This window comes from Bos taurus, chromosome 22, assembly GCF_002263795.3.
Source record: "Bos taurus isolate L1 Dominette 01449 registration number 42190680 breed Hereford chromosome 22, ARS-UCD2.0, whole genome shotgun sequence".
Taxonomy (NCBI): domain Eukaryota; kingdom Metazoa; phylum Chordata; class Mammalia; order Artiodactyla; family Bovidae; genus Bos; species Bos taurus.
This window is the reverse complement of record NC_037349.1, coordinates 5270434-5290839: the sequence shown is the minus strand read 5'-3', so window position 1 is coordinate 5290839 and position 20406 is coordinate 5270434. Positions and strand designations below refer to the sequence as shown.

Below are 20406 nucleotides of genomic sequence, written 5' to 3'. Positions count from 1 at the left end.
TGTAGCTGCAGCCTTTGCTTATGGCATGATAATTCTCTTTTCCCTGATATTTGTGATAATTTCATAGGCATTCTATTAATGTCTATAATGCACTTACTTTTAGCATGATATCAGTGATCAGTCTTTGCTCCCTGTGGCCTGGCCTTGGGAAAGAGGGTGTTACACTTCCTTGATTGAAAAAAGAACACACAAGCAAAACTACACACTGAAAACCCTTTCCACTATGCCAGCTAGAGAATTTAAGTACCTATGCTAAATCCCCATCTAGAATATGAATGTGAAATCCCACATGGTCAGAGATATGTATCCAGTCTACTCTGAGTGGCTTTCACACAAAGTCTGATGCTAACAGGTGAGATAGACATCATCTCATGAAAAAGATGTACCTTTTTCCTCAGGCCCAGTGGATTACAATAAGCTATCTACATTTAGATAGATGTATCTGTCTAAATCAGAGAAGGCAATGGCACCCCACTCCAGTACTCTTGCCTGGAAAATCCCATGGATGGAGGAGCCTGGTGGGCTACAGTCCATGGGGTCGCTGAGAGTCGGACACGACTGAGCGACTTCACTTTCACTTTTCACTCTTATGCATTGGAGAAGGAAATGGCAACCCACTCCAGTGTTCTTGCCTTGAGAATCCCAGGGACAGGGGAGCCTGGTGGGCTGCCGTCTATGGGGTCGCACAGAGTCGGACATGACTGAAGCGACTTTGCAGCAGCAGCAGCATCTATCTAAATCCAATCCTGTATCTGTGTATGGACCCTTACTTATTTCCAAGCCTTGTCTCTACATTGGAAATTATACAATAGTTTCATTGTATGTCAGTCAGCTTCAGGGAATGTTTAGATTGCAATTTATAAATATTATTGTGACTTTTTTTAGGTACCTAGTAGAAGAAATCAAGAAAAGAGAAGGATTCAAGTTACTGATGGAAGTAAGTGATTACAGAATTGTACTTGTGATTTTGTCAGTCACCAGTGATGAAGGTGGTAATTTTCTAATCTGTTATATTTCATTGGTTTTTGTGTTGCAGACTTAAAAGCAAGTCATTAGCTTAATTCATAGAGTCCATTATGTTAATTTATTCTATTAGTGAGTATTTTTCCTTTGTTGGACTCACAGAGAACACTTGCCTTTGAGTATTGAAAATTAAAGTGCTCGATAATAATTACCAAGGATAATATGGAATAAATTATGACCTCTATCTTGATATATTAAGTTGCATAATGATTGTACTGAAAATACTGAACTGTGTTATAGTGGGGCCTCTAGGTGAAAAATCAATTAAAGTGAATGTACGGACAGTTTTCTCTTTTTATAGAATAATGAGAGCTTATTAGCTTTGGAACAATGGGAAATAAATCATTTTGTTGTTGGATTGTTTGTTATAAATAAGAAACAAAGTGGTTACAAAGAGAATATTGTTTTTTTCTAAAATATTAATGTATGGCTAAAGTGATAAAATATTATTGAAATCTGATTTTAAGAACTATGAAATGTGAGGTTCAGTTAGACCTTCTTATAGTATATACTTTGTAGCAACTTTTAAGATAATGTAAAAATCACCTAGAGGCTGTAGCCTAGGAATCTATCCTGTGAATAAGCAATCTGGCTGTATTTTGCTATTTATTCATTCAGCAAGATTTATTGAGCAATTGCTGTGCGGTGGAGATGCAAGACAGGGAAGCTCCCTGCTCTTATGGTGCTTACATTCAAAGGGAAAGTAACAGGCAATTAAGCAAGCAGATTGTTTAAATGGGGAACATCAGGGTCGGGGAAGTCTTAAGGAAACAGTAAAACAGATACCAAGGAAACAATAAAAGAGATACATGAGAGATAATAAATAATTATGAATAGCTAATTGGACAGTTCCAGATGTGGGAATAAATAGAGTGGTAAATAAACAAACATGCCGAGATGGCGGCGGGGGTGGGGGGGCCCTGTTTGGTTTGGGTGCAGGGAGGGCCCCGGGGGCTTTCTTGGTGCTGAGACCTGCTGTGCGTTGGTGAGAAGCTTGCCAGGCAGAGGTTCAAGGGAAAGGCGTTCCGGGTGGAATCCACAGACAACCGCAAGGCATGAAACTGAAAAAGTTCTGCCCCCTTGAGGAGCCAAAGGAAGGTGCATCAAGCAAGGTTAGGGTATAGCAGGAGCTGGTGTGGAGAGGTTGGCAGAGACTGAGTCTGCTGGCGCCATGTAGGTGCTGGTAAAGGCCTCTGGCTTTCGTAATACCCCCTTGAAGTGTAATCATCCTTGAAGAAATTTTAAGCAGAAGGGAGTCTGATTTCCATTTGAAAGACGGTGCTGGATGTCACGAAAAAGAGGTGGGTGCTGGAGAGGGGAGGACAAGAAAAGGGTAAGCGAGACAAGTTGGGAGACCAGTGCAAGTAACTCCAGTGGGTGTGAGGAGGGCCCTCAGACAGCTTTGGGAGACACTCCTGTGGAGGCTCCTGGCCGTGGATTTCCTCACTGTCTGCCAAGGGGACGTCAGGTCAGAAGGTTCTAAGAATTCAAACCCCTTGAAAACTAGAGATAGGAAGGGACTTGCGAAAAGTAGCAGAAGAATCCATATTTAAATGACTTTCTAATAACACTAGAAAGAAGCCAGAAGACATTTAGAATGTGGAACATTCCACAGGACAGCTGACTTGGTTTCAGCAGGTCAGTGGCATGAAGGAAAATAAAGGAGAGAGTAATGATCATCATTTTCAGGGTCAAAGACACCTAAGAGACAGGACAACCAAAGGCAACGGGTAGACACTGGAATCCTAGTTTAAAGGAGTCAGTTATAAACAGTAAATTTTGAAACAGTTGGGGAATTTCTCATATGAACTGGTAGGAATTATCAGTAATTTTGTTAGACATGATGATGGCATTGTATCTAAGGAAGAAAATGTCTGTATTTTCTAGAGATACATACATATCATGTAAGGATGAACAACTGCATGATTGGCTTGAGTCTGAGTCTGATCCACCTTTTTTATTTTCTTGACTTTGAGTTACCATCTTGCATTTTATTGAGACTGAATTACTTCTTTCTTTTCTCAAGTTTGAAGTGCCTTTCTTTATTTCTCTGGTGGTGGGAGCTAAAAGGCTTACGAAAAGTGCTGTACACCTCGGAATTGCATGGACTTTTGATAGAGCTGAGAGGAAAAGTGATGAAGAAAATTATGAACTGATTTAAAAGTTGTTTATATATTCTTCCTAAAGGCTTAAAATTTGAGGGAGGAGCCTCTTGCCATCAGCTTTAGGGAAATGCAAGCATTCACATCCTGAAAGTTACGGTGGATTGTAATCATCAGGCAGCCTCCTGCCCTGGCTATTTTATCTCTGGGAGCCAGATGGCCCCAAAGCAGGAAAGATGGTTTCTTCAGTGGTCCTCCAGAGTTCCTACTTACAAGGGATTCTGTATGTGATCTGCATGTACCTCTTTTCTCTGTATCCATTTAGAGAAATAAAGTAAATTTAGACCTTGACTGTCATATATAAGAGTCAAGTTGATTAGCCTCTTTTTGTTAAAAAAAAAAGCCTTCCTTAGGTCGATTAAATATAAGTCGAATGCATACTTAAGAGAAGAGATAACACAGGTTCGATGGGAACCCAGGTCTGTAAAACTGCAAGACTGTCAATTTACGAAAAACCAAAGTCTGTCATGGCTTATATATTTTTCACAGATGGCAGTGAGAGTGTTAAGTGGAACATTAAAAACTGTAAATGAACACCACCAAACAGCATATCCAGTACTTGAATATCTTTTCCTAAAAAGAATAAAAATAACGTATATGTTCTTGAAGATGATTAAAACTTATCATTTCAAATGAATTCTGCATTATTCATAGGCCCCTGAAAATTCTGTTTTTCTATGTTGCACCTAAGATCTAATAGATGGTTTCCTAGAGGTATATACTATCATTCACATATTTTATTTTGATCTCTTGGGAGAGTCCTAATTATTCAACTTTTTGTTTTTCTCTGCCTGAGTTCTGCCTTAGAAAGAGTTATTTAGGTTTCATTGACTTTGCGAGTTACAAAGGATCTCCAAGGACATCTAGTCCTGCTCATGCAGGAAACCTCTCTTGATAGTTCTTGTAACAGGAAGTCAGCTTCTGCCTGAACACTTCCTATGTAAGAGAATTCAGTTTATTCCTCTTCCAGGGAGCTCTAATTACTTGTATTCTAATGCTTATAGAATCCTACTCTTAGGATTCAATATGTATCAAGCATATTGCAACTTACAGTTTTTTAAACATAGTTTTTATGTAGTTATATTAGATCACAACAATCTTATAAATGCTAAATCCAATGCATGTTCTTTAATCTCCTTGTTGGATTTCTGCAGCATTTTGCACCATTATCCACTTTATCCCTCTTGAAATTCGCTCCTGTTTTGGCTTATTTAGGTTTCTCTCCTATTTTTCTCCTTTCCATATGACTTTTTCTTTTCTGGCTCTATAAGAAAACCCAGTTTTCTCCGTCTGGGTACCACTTCAGTGTTCTGCAATCTTCTGTCTTGGTACTTTCTTGTGTCTACATACTCTACCTGAAATGTTGTATCCGTATCTAGAGCTTTGTCATCAATCATCTCAATTATGTCTCCATCCTTGATTTGTCTCCTGAACTCTAGTCCTTTGTATGTCCTGAAATTTTCAATTAGGCTCTCTCAGGAGCCTCAAATTCATCATTTCTAAAGCTGAGGTGTAGCCATTTTCTTTATCAACAGTTTGATAAATTCATTTTCCAGATGAATTTTTGGAATTCTTTGCCAGTAGAGCTATGAGCCAGTTTCTCTTTTATTAGAACCCTAATCCATCTTTAAAAAGTCTAGGGACTGCCTTCACTGTTTCCCTTCCCCACTCCTCCAGCCACCACTTAGCTCAGGCTCCCCCAGGTCGGCACTGTCTCCCGACTCATCCCCGGCTTCCAGTCAGACCTTTCAGCCCATCTCCATGCTGCAGCCACCACGAGGGCTCGCTGATAAAATGAAATCTGAGCCCTGGACTGAAACTCTCCGGTTGCTTCTGGGATGAAGCCCCTCTGCCCAGCATGGCTGACGAGGAAGCCCTTCACGAGGGACGCCTGTCTCTGTTTCCAGCATCGCCCTCCCTCAGCACACGCTGACGTCTGCTCATCCCAAGCACTTATCATCACCCTGGGTACACTGGCTTCTACACGTGAGCTTGTTTGCTTTGTCAGGAATGTTTCGTGGGTTATGAGAAAGTTCTTCTTTTAAAATACTCATCCCATTGCAGTTTGATCACCTGTATCTTTAATAGCTTTATTACTATTGTCTGAGTTCCTGGAGATAAACACTAAGTCACTTTTTCCCACATTTCATATCTAGAATATAGAAAAATTTTGAATTCTATTCTGTTTCTTATTAAATTGAACATGTAAGTTGCCCTTCTGACATGCTATGATTTTTTCATGGTCCCCTTCTAATATATAGACAGAAATTACCACAATGATGTGTCTCACATAGTAGAGATTTTAATGGTGCTATTTATCCACTTGTAGAGGACGTATTTTCCTACCAGTATAGTTCCAGCTAATAGTTGCTACATAGGAGAGTGCCTTCTGTGTGCCATATGCGATGGTAAGTATTGGAAATAATCCCTTTACTCATCAAGCCAACTCTGTAGGATAGACAGAGCAATCTCCATCTTATAGATTAGGAAGCGGAAGCTTAGAGAGCTTGGACAGGTACCTGTCCAAGCAAAGACCTGGTGAAGCCGGGATTCAGACAGCATCCATGTGACTCCAAAACCCAGGCTTTTTGTGCTACCAAGTGCTGTCTTTGGAATTTTTCAGTAGTTTAATTGGTTACTTAAAATTTGTGAGCTTGAAGTCAAATAAAATCCATCATGACCCCCTTGTCCATTCTATATTTGCATGACAGATCATTTCAGTCTATGTGCTAGATTCTACAGTTATACTTACTAAAAAGCATAGTGCTGGCTTTTATTGTGGTGGTGGTGGTGGTGACCTAATGATATTGCAGAAAGGGAGAAGAGTTTCTTTTGACAAAACTCAGTTTTAGAGAATGCAAGCCACTACAGCTTGGTGACCATTGACCTTTTTTCCCCAAGAGTCACGTATTATTTGCTCGATAATCCTTGCTGAAATTGACATCAAAGCACTGGCTTTATTTCTTGGAATATATCTCCTTTCTTTCTCTGAGAAAATCAGGGTAGAATGAAGCCATCTTTTCTTTTGTGACACTTCTTTACATCTTGCTGCTGCTGCTAAGTCGCTTCAGTCGTGTCCGACTCTGTGCGACCCCATAGACGGCAGCCCACCAGGCTCCCCCGTCCCTGGGATTCTCCAGGCAAGAACACTGGAGTGGGTTGCCATTTCCTTCTCCAATGCATGAAAGTGAAAAGCGAAAGTGAAGTCGCTCAGTTGTGTCCGACTCTTAGCGACCCCATGGACTGCAGCCTACCAGGCTCCTCCGTCCATGGGATTTTCCAGGCAAGAGTACTGGAGTGGGTGCCATCGCCTTCTCCTCTTTACGTCTTAATGAATTTTTAAAAATGATGGCGACACTTTCACTGCTACAGACTTTTTGTGCCATTCTATCACCTGCCTGGTCTGGACACTTGGATGCCTTCTTATGGCTTCTCAGTGTTACAGTGTTAGACAATATGGGCTAAATGTGGTCCTAAGACACCCAAGAGGTCAGGCTTTCATATATGTAGGCAATTAAGTGGCATGTGAATAATTCTATTCTGAAAATACAGGTTAGTGCTTTGAAGGCACTTGAAGAAAGTCTATATAAACGCTACATAGGCAGAGACAGGAAAACTCAGTATGAACACTCTTTGTGAATATTCAAGGTTTATTGTGGTTTTTTTTAACTTGTTTTTTTTTCAAATTTTAATAATTTGAGGAATGATTTATCATAAAGGTATTCCACCAAATGGCACATCAAATTTCCTCCAGTGACATGAAATGTCAAAAAGGCTTCACCAGTTTTCAAATGTCATAGCACTGAAGCCACACCATTCTCAAAGAAGCTGGGCAAAGAGATCCCAGATTTGTCACTTCTGAAATATCTAAACTGAAACTGACTGAAGGAAGAAAGCTTAAAACGTGATTCAAAAGGCATAAGTCCCAAATTATAAAATATTGAGCAGATGTGATAGCGGATAGAAACGATTGCAAAATGATTCACAGTATTGCCATGCAGATAAAAGAGAATGCTGAATTTACTGATGTGTTAGTCACTCAGTCGTGTCTACGACCCCGTGGATTTGTAATCCACCAGGCTCCTCTTTCCATGGAACTCTCCAGGCAAGAATACTAGAGTGGGTTGCCCTTCCCTTCTCCAGGGGATCTTCCTGACCCAGGGATTGAACCCAAGTCTCCTGCATTCCAGGCAGATTCTTTACCATCTAAGCCACCAGGCAATCAGATAGAAGCTACTGCCAAATGATTCATAATGTTGCCCTGCAAATGAAAGAGAATGGCTAATTTAATGATATATTAGTGTCTAATAAGAAGACAAAAACTGCACAATAATTTGAAGTGGGAACATGAAATGTAAAGAATTATAGTGCTTGGGACTTCCCTGGTGGTCCAGTGGCTGAAACTCTGCAGTCCCAATGCAGGGGGCCTGGGTTAGATCCCTGCTCTTAGAACTCCATCAGAACCCACATGCCATAACTAAGACCCAGTGTAGCTAAGTAAATAAATTAAAAAAAAAAAAAAAGAATTATCATGCTTGCTTTAACAGCACATATATTAAAACTGGAGTGATACAGAAAAGATTAGCATGGTCCCTGTACAAGGATGATATGTAGATTTGTGAAGAGTTCCATAAAAAAAGAATTATTAACAGGGGATTGGAGTCATGGGAGATGCCTCATAAGAGAGAAGAAGAGCTTTAAAAGTACAGAGATAGCAGATGATGTAGAGAACAGCCATCACTTCTAGAACTGAGACGGAGCATCAGACAAGAGCCCGCCTCTGCCCAGACCTGAGATCCAGAGTTGGTTGGAAAGAGTGTGTGTGACTCACAGGATGGCAGGCACATCCCCCAAGGTGTCAGGGCGGTTGGGTCTCTAGGAATCCACCAGCTGCAGTGCTGGAGAGCAGGACGCTGATTTCAGGGCACTGCTGCATCTTGGACTCACTCAAGCTGTCCAAGGCAAGTTCGCCTAGCTGGCGGCCTTCCCGATGAGATCCCTGGAGGAGAGTGGGCAAGGGGAAAACCATTATGGATGCCCACCCGTGGCCAGGCCATGGTGAAGCCACCTCAGGGTGCGGTGCTGGGGAACACTGTTGGGGCCACTTGGTGCTGGTCACCAAAACTGCTGGCGAGAGCCCCACCCACTGAAGAAGCCCCGTGAGATGAGCCAGGAGACAAGGAGGAGGCCGCTCCTCCTCCGTGTCCCTGCAGCACCCTCTGCTGATAAAGTCTCTGATAGGACCAGATGGCAAGGAGAAATATTTATAGTGTCCACCTCCATTATGGCAGGACATACAGAGAGGGTGGATTTGGAGCTGAGAGGCGATAAATTGATAACTGACATAAGTGGTATCTGGAACAAAATCCTTCGTTTACACAAAGACACAAATTCCTAGAATCTAGTGACAGATAATAACTCCATTTTTTTCTACTTTCTAATCAACCATAGTGACTTTATTTATTCAATAACAGATTTGTTCACATTAGATGATTAAACAATTTGAAGGCCAGGACATTCTAGTCTAGAAAAACCAAATTAATCATAAATTAGAAAACCAAGTATAAATTGTGTAGATTTGTAAAGACTGTTATAGTCTCATGGTAAATGTTTGTGGAAATTGACTAGAATTACAAAGTACTGCATTTTGAATTACTCTCTGTTTTGAAGACTTGTAGCTCCTTTTCTTTTTCTTTTTTTTTAATCTTTTGACTTTTTTTTGGTCAAACTCAATAAACCTGTTACTGACTTCAAAGGTGAAAGGATGATCAGATCAAGAGCTTATCTTGTTGAGCTAGGAATGTTTCTGGACTATCACTTGTAATTTAAAATCCACTAAAATCCAAACTCTCTATAGTACCAGTTTTGATTTTAGGAGATGAGATGATAGCCGTTTCCTCTCTCTCTGAAATACTTTGAAACTTTATGCTGACACTGGTTATTACCTACAAACTGTGTTTGTGGTGGGAAAATGGAAGTCATTTCCGAAACTATCAGCACAAAGAATGCGATTCTGAGGAAGGTGCCAGGTGGGAGGGCACGACCCATGGTCTTTTCTGAGCACAGCTTGGGGTGTCTGAGTTGTCAGCCCCAAGGTAATGTCTGTTATCACCTGGTCATTGAGTACAAGTCTGTGATTGCCCCTAGCAGGCCCTGCATTTATGTCTCTGTGAAAACAGCTGCCTGAAGCCCATTGTGAGACCTTATTCCACATTTAACCAAAGTATTTCTAATGGAAAACCAGATTACTGGGGAAAATAACTGGGCCAATTTAGACCAGAAGTTCTCAAACATAGATGATGTGCAGCTCACTTGAGGTCACCTGAAATGCTTCTCCTTAAAAGTTAACTTATTAACTAATTTATTTCTTTGGCTGCATCAGGTCTCAGTGGAGGCACGTGGGCTCTTTCGCTGTGGTGCGTGGGCCCAGTAGTTGCAGCGCTCGGGCTTAGCTGCTCTAAGGCATGTAGGATCTCTCCGACCATGGATTGAACCCATGTTCCTTGCACTGGAAAGTGGATTCTTTTCCACGGAACCACCAGGGAAGTCCCCTGAAATGCTTCTGAAAATGCCAGTTCTTCAGCCATTTCTGTGGTGGACTGAATGGCACTCTGGGGGTGCTGAGCCCAGGGGCTAAGTGTGCACTGTGAGCAAGGTCTCTAGTGGACTTACACCCCTCCCCATACTGATACCCGAGAGTCAGGAGTCAAGGTGATGCTCTTTTTTTTTTTCCTTCTTTTGATGCTGTATTGATCAGGGTCACAGCAAGGCTGGTTAAGTAAAGCCCAAGTATGTCATATGTTATCAACTCACAGGTAATCGGTGATTTTGCATTCGTCCAGTATAGCAGGAAATAGAAGACAACTTTGGCTACCTTAAATAGAGAAGGAGTTGTTGGAAGGAGATGTGGGAGATAATAATCAATTTTCAGTTCAGTTCAGTCGCTCAGTCGTGTCTGACTCTGTGACCCCATGAACCGCAGCACGCCTCCCTGTCCATCACCAGTTCCTGGAGTTCACCCAAACTCATGTCCATTGAGTCAGTGATGCCATCCAGCCATCTCATCCCCTGTCGGTCCCTTCTCCTCCTGCCCTCAATCTTTCCCAGCCTCAGGGTCTTTTCCAGTGAGTCAGCTCTTCACATCAGGTGGCCAAAGGATTGGAGTTTCAGCTTTAACATCAGTCCTTCCAATGAACACCCAGGACTGATCTCCTTTAGGATGGACTGGTTGGATCTCCTTGCAGTCCAAGGGACTCTCAAGAGTCTTCTCCAACACCACAGTTCAAAAGCATCAATTCTAAAAAAAAAAGAAAAAAAAAACAAAAGCATCAATTCTTCAGTGCTCAGCTTTCTTCACAGTTCAACTCTCACATCCATACATGACCACTGGAAAAACCATAGCCTTGACTAGATGGACCTTTGTTGACAAAGTAATGTCTCTGCTTTTTAATATGCTGTCTAGGTTGGTCATAACTTTCCTTCCAAGGAGTAGTGTCTTTTCATTTCACGGCTACAATCACCATCTGCAGTGATTTTGGAGCCCCAAAAAATAAAGTCTGAAACTGTTTCCGTTGTTTCCCCACCTATTTCCCGTGAAGTGATGGGACCAGATGCCATGATCTTAGTTTTCTGAATGTTGAGCTTTAAGCCAACTTTTTCACTTTCTTCTTTCACTTTCATCAAGAGACTCTTTAGTTCCTCTTCACTTTCTGCCATAAGGGTGGTGTCATCTGCATATCTGAGGTGATTGATATTTCTCCCGGCAATCTTGATTCCAGTTTGTGCTTCTTCCAGCCCAGCGTTTCTCATGATATACTCTGCATAGAAGTTAAATTAGCAGGGTGACAATATACAGCCTTGACATACTCCTTTTCTTATTTGGAACCAGTCTGTTGTTCTATGTCCAGTTCTAACTGTTGCTTCCTGACCTGCATATAGGTTTCTCAGCAGGCAGGTCAGATGGTCTGGTATTCCCATCTCTTTCAGAATTTTCCACAGTTTATTGTGATCCACACACTCAAAGGCTTTGGCATAGTCAATAAAGCAGAAATAGATGTTTTTCTGGAATTCTCTTGCTTTTTCGATGATCCAGTGGATGTTGGCAATTTGATCTCTGGTCCCTCTGCCTTTTCTAAAACCAGCTTGAACATCTGGAAGTTCATGGTTCATGTATTACTGAAGCCTGGCTTGGAGAATTTTGAGCATTATTTTACTAGCATGTGAAATGAGTGCAATTGTGTGGTAGTTTGAGCATTCTTTGGCATTGCCTTTCTTTGGGATTGGAATAAAAACTGACCTTTTCCAGTGCTGTGGCCACTGCTGAGTTTTCCAAATTTGCTGGCATATTGAGTGCAGCACTTTCACAACATCATCTTTTAGGATTTGAAATAGCTCCACTGGAATTCCATCACCTCCACTAGCTTTGTTCTTAGTGATGCTTCCTAAGGCCCACTTGACTTCGCATTCCAGGATGTCTGGCTCCAGGTCAGTGACCACACCAGAGGGACAAACGAGGGCACCTCTTGGTGTTTGCGTGTCAGGCACTATAACTAATGCTTAGTTAGATCTGCATTGGATCAACTTCCAACTTAATTGTGTTTATTCTTGATCTTGTGCTCATCCCGAATCCAGAGGAAATAGCACTCTCTGGGTACACTAACGGAGAAGAAAATTTCCCAATAAGCTGTACTGAAAGTAAGGCTGGATGGATGTCTAATCTGTCAGATTCTGGCGTTACCAATGTAAGACACATATGATGACTCAGGGAAACTAGCTGAGAGTTGAACTGCATTCTAAGATTAATTAACAGCTTTCAAACTTTCTTCCTCTTCAGCCTGAATATGCCAATATTTGCTTTTGGTACATTCCACCAAGCCTCAGACAGATGGAGGAAGGACCTGAGTTCTGGGCAAAACTTCATTTGGTGAGTAATAAGCACATCACATCTTTCCTTCCGAAGAAGTAGATCCAATGCCTGTTGTCTGTTGAGCCTGTAAATAATTCCAGACTGGCAAGATCTTCTTGAAGTTCTAGAGAGGTGGTTCTTAGTGCATTAAAAGCTAAGCACATGCCAAACAGTTGTAAGCATTATTTACGTTTGACCAGCCAACACACTTGATGCACACACACAGATTCAAAATAATTGTGCTGTTTGCAAAATGGTTGTAGAACGTATGCAAAGTTCTAATTCTCAGTGCGCTTCCAAGCATGTGATCTGGCAGTGGCTGATGTCGTAAGACGCGTGGCTTCTTTCTTCATCCCCACTGGTATTTGTCTGTGACTGCGCATCACCTCCCTAGAAGGCAACCTTAAAGTCTAAATCTGCTCCCCTTCGTGTATGTGGGACTTTCTGTTCTTTCTGTCAACAAAGACCCTGCATCTTTTGCCCAAGGGACTAAAGTGATAAAAAAGAAAGAGATGCCGGCAATGAACGTCAGCTCACCATCGAACTGAATATGCTGCAGGGAGCCTTCACACACAGCTAGGGAGGGCTGGTCGTCCAGAGTGAGGAGAGGCCTCGGGCGCTGGGGGCTTCTTGTGTCCCTCCTGCACCTCCCCCAGCATGGCCCCGCCAAGGAGCATCCTCCTCCTGACCCACGTTTCCAAGAATTCTGAAGTCTCCCAAGTCGACCTTCCGTGACCCCACCTTCCCGCTGCATGGACAGAGTGCAGATTGAATTGAATGAGCATCCCCTGAGCACTCTGTGCCCGTCATGTAAAGGGCAAGTTCTTGGGTCCCGTCACGTCAGGAGCCCTGTATCCCTGTATCCCCTGCCTGCTCCCTCTCTAGCACAGTGAGCTAGCTATATGTGCCTGACTGTAACAGCTCCTATTTGCAAACCCCTCTCTGCCCTCAGTGGGGAAATCAATGATAGTTTTAATACCTTCGATAGATGGTACCCCTTCTCCTTGCCCTCTAGAAGAAAAGGGAAAACTTTCCAGTCAGGTGCTCACTATGCCCGGCCCAGGAGATACACATGTAAGGGACTTGGTCCCCGTCCTGGGAATCTCATATTCTAGGAGACAGACGAGTAAAGAGATCATCACAAGGGAACTCATAGGTGCCTAGATGGAGAGAAACCCTATAAAGGCAGAGAGAAAGGATATCACCCTAGTGTGTGTGACAGAAGATCCGAATCTTGAATAGTAAGTAGCTGCCGGTCAGGTGGGTTCCAGGAAGAATCACAGCATGATGGCCCAGAGGCTCGAGAGAGGAGGGCGTGGTGGAAGACCGACAGAGTGGGGTGAGGGGCAGGGGGAGGGCAGGATGAGAGCAGTGGGTGAGTGGCATGCGCAGATGGAGGCCCACCTCCCACAGCGAGGTGCTTGGGATTTGTGCCTAGTCAGGTGGGGGTGGGACAATCGTGACCTTTAAGCCATGGCCACCTGGATCCTTACCTGCCACATCTTCTTCTGCCTCTGGTCACTTTCTGTTTATTCGTGGCTCATTTCGTCTCCTGCAAGGTAGCACAGTAAATACCCAATATATAAATACTCTACCTCTCCTTGAACCTGCGATCAGGTAGCAGAGATAGGGAGAGATGGACAGAGTTACCTGTGCCTTTGCCTAGACAAGCCTTCCATGGGCCACTTCAGGCAGGATCTGGCTTGCCTTTCACACATCACACGGTGCAAATGAGAAAGTACTAAAGACTACATTTCAGACGGGAAGTGACTCAAAAAGAAACAAGAGCTTAATGGTGTGAGAATTTAATCGTGATGTTTGCTTTGATGGAATGCATCAGGCATTGTTTGGTGATGTGGGGGATAATTGCTAACAGCTGAGAAAAATGTGGTGGCCATTCTTCTCTCTTTCTGATTGTTAAGATAAGCACACGAGAAGGTGATGTTCATCTTTTATGGACCATTGCACGGACACGGATCAGGACAACTAAATAGTCCCTTTTATGTTTGGGGATACCATGGCCTCACTCTTCCTTTGTTTAAAGAAATATTTACATGACCTAATCTCAGAAAATTTGAAATCAAGATGGGTATATAAGGTAAAATCAGATAAATCAGCACATAATACAGTTTTAATCTTAACTGGAAATTGAATATGAATCGGGGCCGTCTCTTCTCCCTGCAGTTTTTGCCAGCATTTGTGCTCTCGTGATTAACATCCATGAATCTCCATCCTTTCGTTTTGGAAAGGCTTTTCTGCCGGTTAGAACCTTGGGGCCCTTGCCCAGTCTAGTATCATCCGATTCTAATTGTTCTGGTTTCTTCTGATTCATAAACACGTATGTTGCAGATGAATCATCGTGGGTGCTCGTCTAAGTTTCCTTTTAGCCTCTCTCTTGTCGTGGATGTGTGTGAATGAATTCGGCAAGGCAGGGAGGCATATATATCTATTGATGATCTATGCGATTTCGTGCTTACTGTAGTATGAGAATGCAAGCGTGTGATTTATAACCTGGAGTGTACTTAAAGCACACTTGAAATTTGTTTCGGGGTTTATCTTGGTTGGAAAATCACAAATAAATAAACAAACCAAATAAGGCTTTGCCCGCCCGCATCAGACTCGTGTCAGACGGAGCTGTCAGAGTTCAGCATCAATGGTGTGAGAAGTCTTCCCTGTGGCAGGAGGAGGGGAGGAAGATTATTTACTAATGAATCTGGAGTGTGAGTGTGTCAGTGTGTAAGCGTGTGTGTGTGTGTGTGCTCACATGCACGTGTGAGACGGTTGTTGAGAACGCACTCTCCTGCTGCTGTGACAGCCCCTCTCTGACCCTGCGCATCCGCTGAGTTCAGACTCCTTTTGAAGTTGTCCTCCATTAGAGCTCTTCTTTTTGCTTTGTTTTTTCAGGCATTGCGGCCTTCTAGGTCTTCATTAGTTCCTCAAGCAGATTGTTCTTGCATCTTTTCTGGTGTCTGTCTCCTGTTTATTTTTTCTTCTCTCCACACAGTCATACCTGCTGCCCTGTTTTATCTCCTTATTTTCCTCCTGAAGGCCTCTGAATGCTTTCCTTGTTCTTCTAGTCAGAGCTTTCCACCCGATCGACCACCAACCACTGTTTATAATAAATTCTGTTGATGTTCTCTTTATTCTCTGAAGATGAAACCAATAGAAAATAAGGCCTACCTACATGGAATTTTGTAAAAGGTAGCAGAAGGCGTTACCGGTCATATGAAGGAATAATAATCTTTAAAGATATGTATTTTATTACATAAACATTTGGCACAACAATATTAGAAGACGTGAGGCAGTGATAAGATCCTTACATATCTTCTTAGAATCACTATGAATATGACTCTTAAAAGTTATTGCTGATGCAAATAATAGGAATGGGGTGATGATATTAGAGACATAATTTTCTTTTTTTAATTTTTATTTTTGGCTGTGCTGTGCGGCATGTGGGATCTTAGTTTCCTGATCAGGGATTGAACCATGCCCGAGACACTGGAACTACAGTCTCAACCACTGGGCCACCGGGGAAGGCCCCATAATTCTCAAAACAAGACACACAATTCTTGGTAAAGCATTGAAGAAAACGTTTTCCCTTGATTTACATGATAGTAGAAAACTTGGTGTTTTTTTTAAAACAGGCATAGAATAGTTTGCATTTGCTTGTGAAACAGGGTTCTGGTAACCATAATTTTGGGCTCCTGCATTTCCAGCAGGACATTTGAAAGTCCTGCAGGATGTGGGGCAGCTCTGTCTGGCTCAGGACCACTCTGCACATGGCAGGGCAGCTGGCATCTGGGTGCCCAAGTGACTGAACACCAGTAGCAACCCCCAAAAATCAAGAAAACCAAAAGCATCTGCCTGAATTCCCAGAATATTCCCTGGAGAATATTACACCATTCCCCTGAGAATGACTGATCCATAGGATACAATCTAGTTCATTCTGCTTGGCATCCAAAGGCCTCCATGTCTGATCCTTAGGCATTAAAATAGCAAGACATTTTTAAAAACTTCAATATTCAGCTATAGGGAATTAGTTCAAATATAGAATACAATTTATATGCAAATTTGTAGTGTATAGACAATTAAAATTTTGTTCCAGAATAACATATTCATTAGTTGTTATTAACTGGAAAGATAAGTTATAGAACAGTCACTATAGCATGATGCGGGAGAAGGCAATGGCACCCCACTCCAGTACTCTTGCCTGGAAAATCCCATGGACGGAGGAGCCTGGTGGGCTGCAGTCCATGGGGTCGCTAAGAGTCAGACATGACTGAGCAACTTTGCTTTCACTTTTCACTTTCATGCGTTGGAGAAGGAAATGGCAACCCACTCCAGTATTCTTGCCTGGAGAATCCCAGGGACAGCGGAGCCTGGTGGGCTGCCGTCTATGGGGTCGCACAGAGTCAGACACGACTGAAGCAACTTAGCAGCAGCAGAACAGCAGCATGATGCGAATTTTGAAAAATTACTGTTTGTGTGTGTGTGCTCACTCACTCAGTCGTGTCTGGCTCTTTGCAACCCCTATGGATTGTAGCCCGCCAGCCTCCTCAATCCATGTTGTCCAGGAGAGAATACTTGAATGGATTGGCGTTTCTTCCTCCAGGGGATCTTCCTGACTCAGGAATCAAACTTGTGTCTCCTGCTTTGGTAGGTGGATTCTTTACCACTAGTGCCACCTGGAAAACCCATAGTTTGTATGTACATAGATACTCGTGTACACATGAAATATTGTTTATGTGGTTAGGAAAGTGACCGACAATACACACCAAACTATTTTAGACATAGTTACAGGTGATCTTCCCCTTTCTTTTCTATTCCTCTGTAATATCTTAATTTCTATAATCAGTATATATTGCTTTTGTGAAAGTAATAGTAATGACAGCAACAATAATAGTAAACCAAAGTATAAGACCCACCGAAGGCATAGAGTTTCTTGAGTGTTTATCCAGACAAAGGCTATCCAAGTTTTGGCCATAATCTTGTAATGGGAAAAAAATTTTTAATTGAGTATTTACCCCAATATGTATTAGTTGTTTTTAAATTATCTACATGTATTAATTTTTCAAATTTCCTTTTATTTATTTGGCCACATGAGGTCTTCATTGCGGCACTCACAATCTTCTGGCACATGGACTCTCTAGTAGTGGAACGTAGGCTTAATTGGTCTGCGGCATGTGGTATCTTAGTTCCTGACCAGGGATCAAACCCACATCTCCTGCATTGCAAGGTGGGCCACCAGGAAAGTCCCCTACATGTATTCATTTAAAAAATAGTATGTACATTTAAACAATACACAAAATAAGTATTGGACTTCCCTTGTGGCTTAGCTGGTAAAGAATCCACCTGCAATGTGGGAGACCAGGGTTCGATCCCTGGGTTGGGAAGATCCCCTGGAGAAGGGAAAGGCTACCCACTCCAGTATTCTGGCCTAGAGAATTCCATGGACTGTATAGTCTGTGGGGCCGCAAAGAGTCGGATACAACTGAGCGACTTTTACAATTGTCAGAGAACAAACAAGTGTTTTTAGGAATGGATTTAAAATGTTTAATTACTCGGAGATGCTCTAATCTTGTCTTCTTATACCAAAGGGATTATCTTGTTTGGAGACCATGACTATCCCATAGTCAATCAATTAGTTTGCAAACATTTGAGTTCCCTTCCCACTTCTCTTTTTTTCCTCTCATCTCCTTGCTGAAACACACATTATCTGCACTGATTTCAGGTTCAGGGACAGTGCCCCTGGGTCCAGAGTGAGAGCTTTAGCAGGGCTCCCAGGGCTTCTAAAGGCTGCCTGCTCTGTGGGCAAGAACACGTCACTCCCTAAGGCAACTTTCTTTCTTCTCACTCAGTGACTGGGTAGGAGGGCAAGGGGAGCTGGGGAGAGGGAACAGAGATGAAGCTGAAACCATAAGACCCAGAGAATGTAATTGAAACTTTGTCAGTGTGTTTTATTTCATCATTACTCAGTGCTCTGATGCAGAAGATTTCCTCTTCTGTCACTGTTTCTTCAACAGCTCTGCATTCCACCAACATAATTTACATTCTTAAAAGTAATTAATAAAGTGTTTTTTGTAATCAGGCATGGTCATTTCAACATTTTTTTTCACTCACAGACCTGCAGATTTGTGACTAATGTTGGACATTTATAACAGGCTCCTTTCTCCTCAACAGTCAGTCAGTTCAGTCGCTCAGTTGTGTCAGACTCTTTGCGACACCATGAACCGCAGCTCGCCAGGCCTTCCTGTCCATCACCAACCCCCAGAGTTCACTCAAACTCATGTTCATTGAGTTGGTGATGCCATCCAACTATCTCATCCTCTGTCGTCCCCTTCTCCTGCCCTCAATCTTTCCCAGCATCAGGATCTTTTCAACTGAGTCAGCTCTTCTCATCAGGTGGCCAAAGTATTGAGTTTCACCTTCAACATCAGTCCTTCCAATGAACACCCAGGGCTGATCTCCTTCAGAATGGACTGGTTGGATCTCCTTGCAGTCCAAGGGACTCTCAAGAGTCTTCTCCAACACCACAGTTTAAAAGCATCAATTCTTCGGTGCTCAGCTTTCTTTGTAGTCCAACTCTCACATCCATACATGACTACTAGAAAAACCATAGCCTTGACTAGACAGACCTTTGTTGACAAAGTAATGTCTCTGCTTTTCAATATGCTATCTAGGTTGGTCATAACTTTCCTTCCAAGGAGTAAGCATCTTTTCATTTCATGGCTGCAGTCACCATCTGCAGTGATTTTGGAGCCCAGAAAAATAAAGTCAGCCACTGTTTCCACTGTTTCCCTATCTATTTGCCATGAAGTGATGGGACTTCATGATCTTAGTTTTCTGAATGTTGAGCTTTAAGCCAACTTTTTCCACTCTCCTCTTTCACTTTCATCAAGAGACTTTTGAGTTCCTCTTCACTTTCTGCCATAGGGGTGGTGTCATCTGCATATCTGAGGTTATTGATATTTTTCCTGGCAATCTTGATTCCAGCTTGTGCTTCATCCAGCCCAGCGTTTCTCATGATGTACTCTGCATATAAGTTAAATAAGCAGGGTGACAATATACAGCCTTGACATACTCCTTTTCCTATTTGGAACCAGTCTGTTGTTCCATGTTCAGTTCTAACTGTTGCTTCCTGACCTGCATACAGATTTTTCAAGAGGCAGGTCAGGTGGTCTGGTATTCCCATCTCTTTCAGAATTTTCCACAATTTATTGTGATCCACACAGTCAAAGGCTTTGGCATAGTCAATAAAGCAGAAGTAGATGTTTTTCTGGAACTCTCTTGCTTTTTCAATGATCCAGCAGATGTTGGCAAATTGATTTCTGGTTGAGGACTAAATCGTTTAGAACCTGCTTGATGGCTTTGTTGTTTTATTGCTTATTTGGTGGTGTAACTTGATACGGCACTCTGGGTTTGGAGGGAATCTCCTGTTCTCCCTGGTGGGTTTCCGATGAATAGCATTTGAGACAATGAACACTGGGGAGGGTCGTGTGCTTCGAAGGACACCCAGTCCCCGGTCTGCGGCAGGGAGGGCCTCGGTGTACTGGCTGTGCTTCACTTGTTTCCTCTGTGCATGTACATTCACATGAGTGCATATGAGTCCGGACACATTTTGAAGTCTTCTGTGTATTTTGAGGACTTGATTTTGATTTTCTTTTCTTCATCATCTGTGACATTGGCTTATCAATCACTCATTTTTTGACTGTGAACTAAAAACCCCTGTTTCTTTAAAAGCATGACAGTGTTTGTTTTTTTTCAAACATGAGAACCCTGTGATATAGAAATTATAATATTTTCAAAAATCCTGTTTACTAGTGGATATCCTTCATTTTAAAGCCAAACTTTAAAAATCATATTTAAGAAAATTCTAATATAGAAGGGAGAAGGAAATGGCAACCCACTCCAGTATTCTTGCCTAGAGAATCTCAGAGACAGAGGAGCCTGGTGGGCTGCCGTCTATGGGGTCGCACAGAGTTGGACACGACTGAAGCGACTTAGCAGCAGCAGCTAATATAGAAGTGTCTTGAAAAGAAAGTGAAAGTCATGTCCAACTCTGCAACCCCATGGACTACACAGTCCATGGAATTCTCCAGGCCAGAATACTGGAGTGGGTAGCCTTTCCCTTCTCCAGGGGATCTTCCTAATCCAGGGATCGAACCCAGGTCTCCCGAATTGCAGGTGGATTCTTTACCAGCTAAGCCGCCAGGGAAGCCCAAGAATACTGGAGTGGGTAGCCTATCCCTTCTCCAGCAGATCTTTCCAACCCAGGAGTCGAACCAGGGTTTCCTGCATTGCAGGTGGATTCTTTAC

The 20406-nt window shown here is 42.5% G+C and overlaps 1 protein-coding gene and 1 non-coding gene across 5 annotated transcripts in view; both read left to right on the top strand.

Annotated features, from left to right (window-relative positions):
• Positions 1–20406, top strand: part of GADL1 (glutamate decarboxylase like 1) — a 194179-nt gene that overhangs the window by 112583 nt on the left and 61190 nt on the right. For 3 of the 4 annotated variants that reach the window (XM_010817522.4, XM_010817523.4, NM_001102281.2), the window contains exons 13-14: positions 886–937; positions 12019–12108. In XM_010817522.4, the coding sequence (XP_010815824.2) occupies positions 886–937; positions 12019–12108 (142 nt within the window). The remainder of the gene's footprint in view (positions 1–885; positions 938–12018; positions 12109–20406) is intronic. The other variant, XM_010817525.4, reaches the window with a different exon arrangement.
• LOC112443548 (U6 spliceosomal RNA) lies at positions 7721–7823 on the top strand. Its single transcript, XR_003031960.1, has one exon. It is a non-coding gene; the product is annotated as a U6 spliceosomal RNA (small nuclear RNA).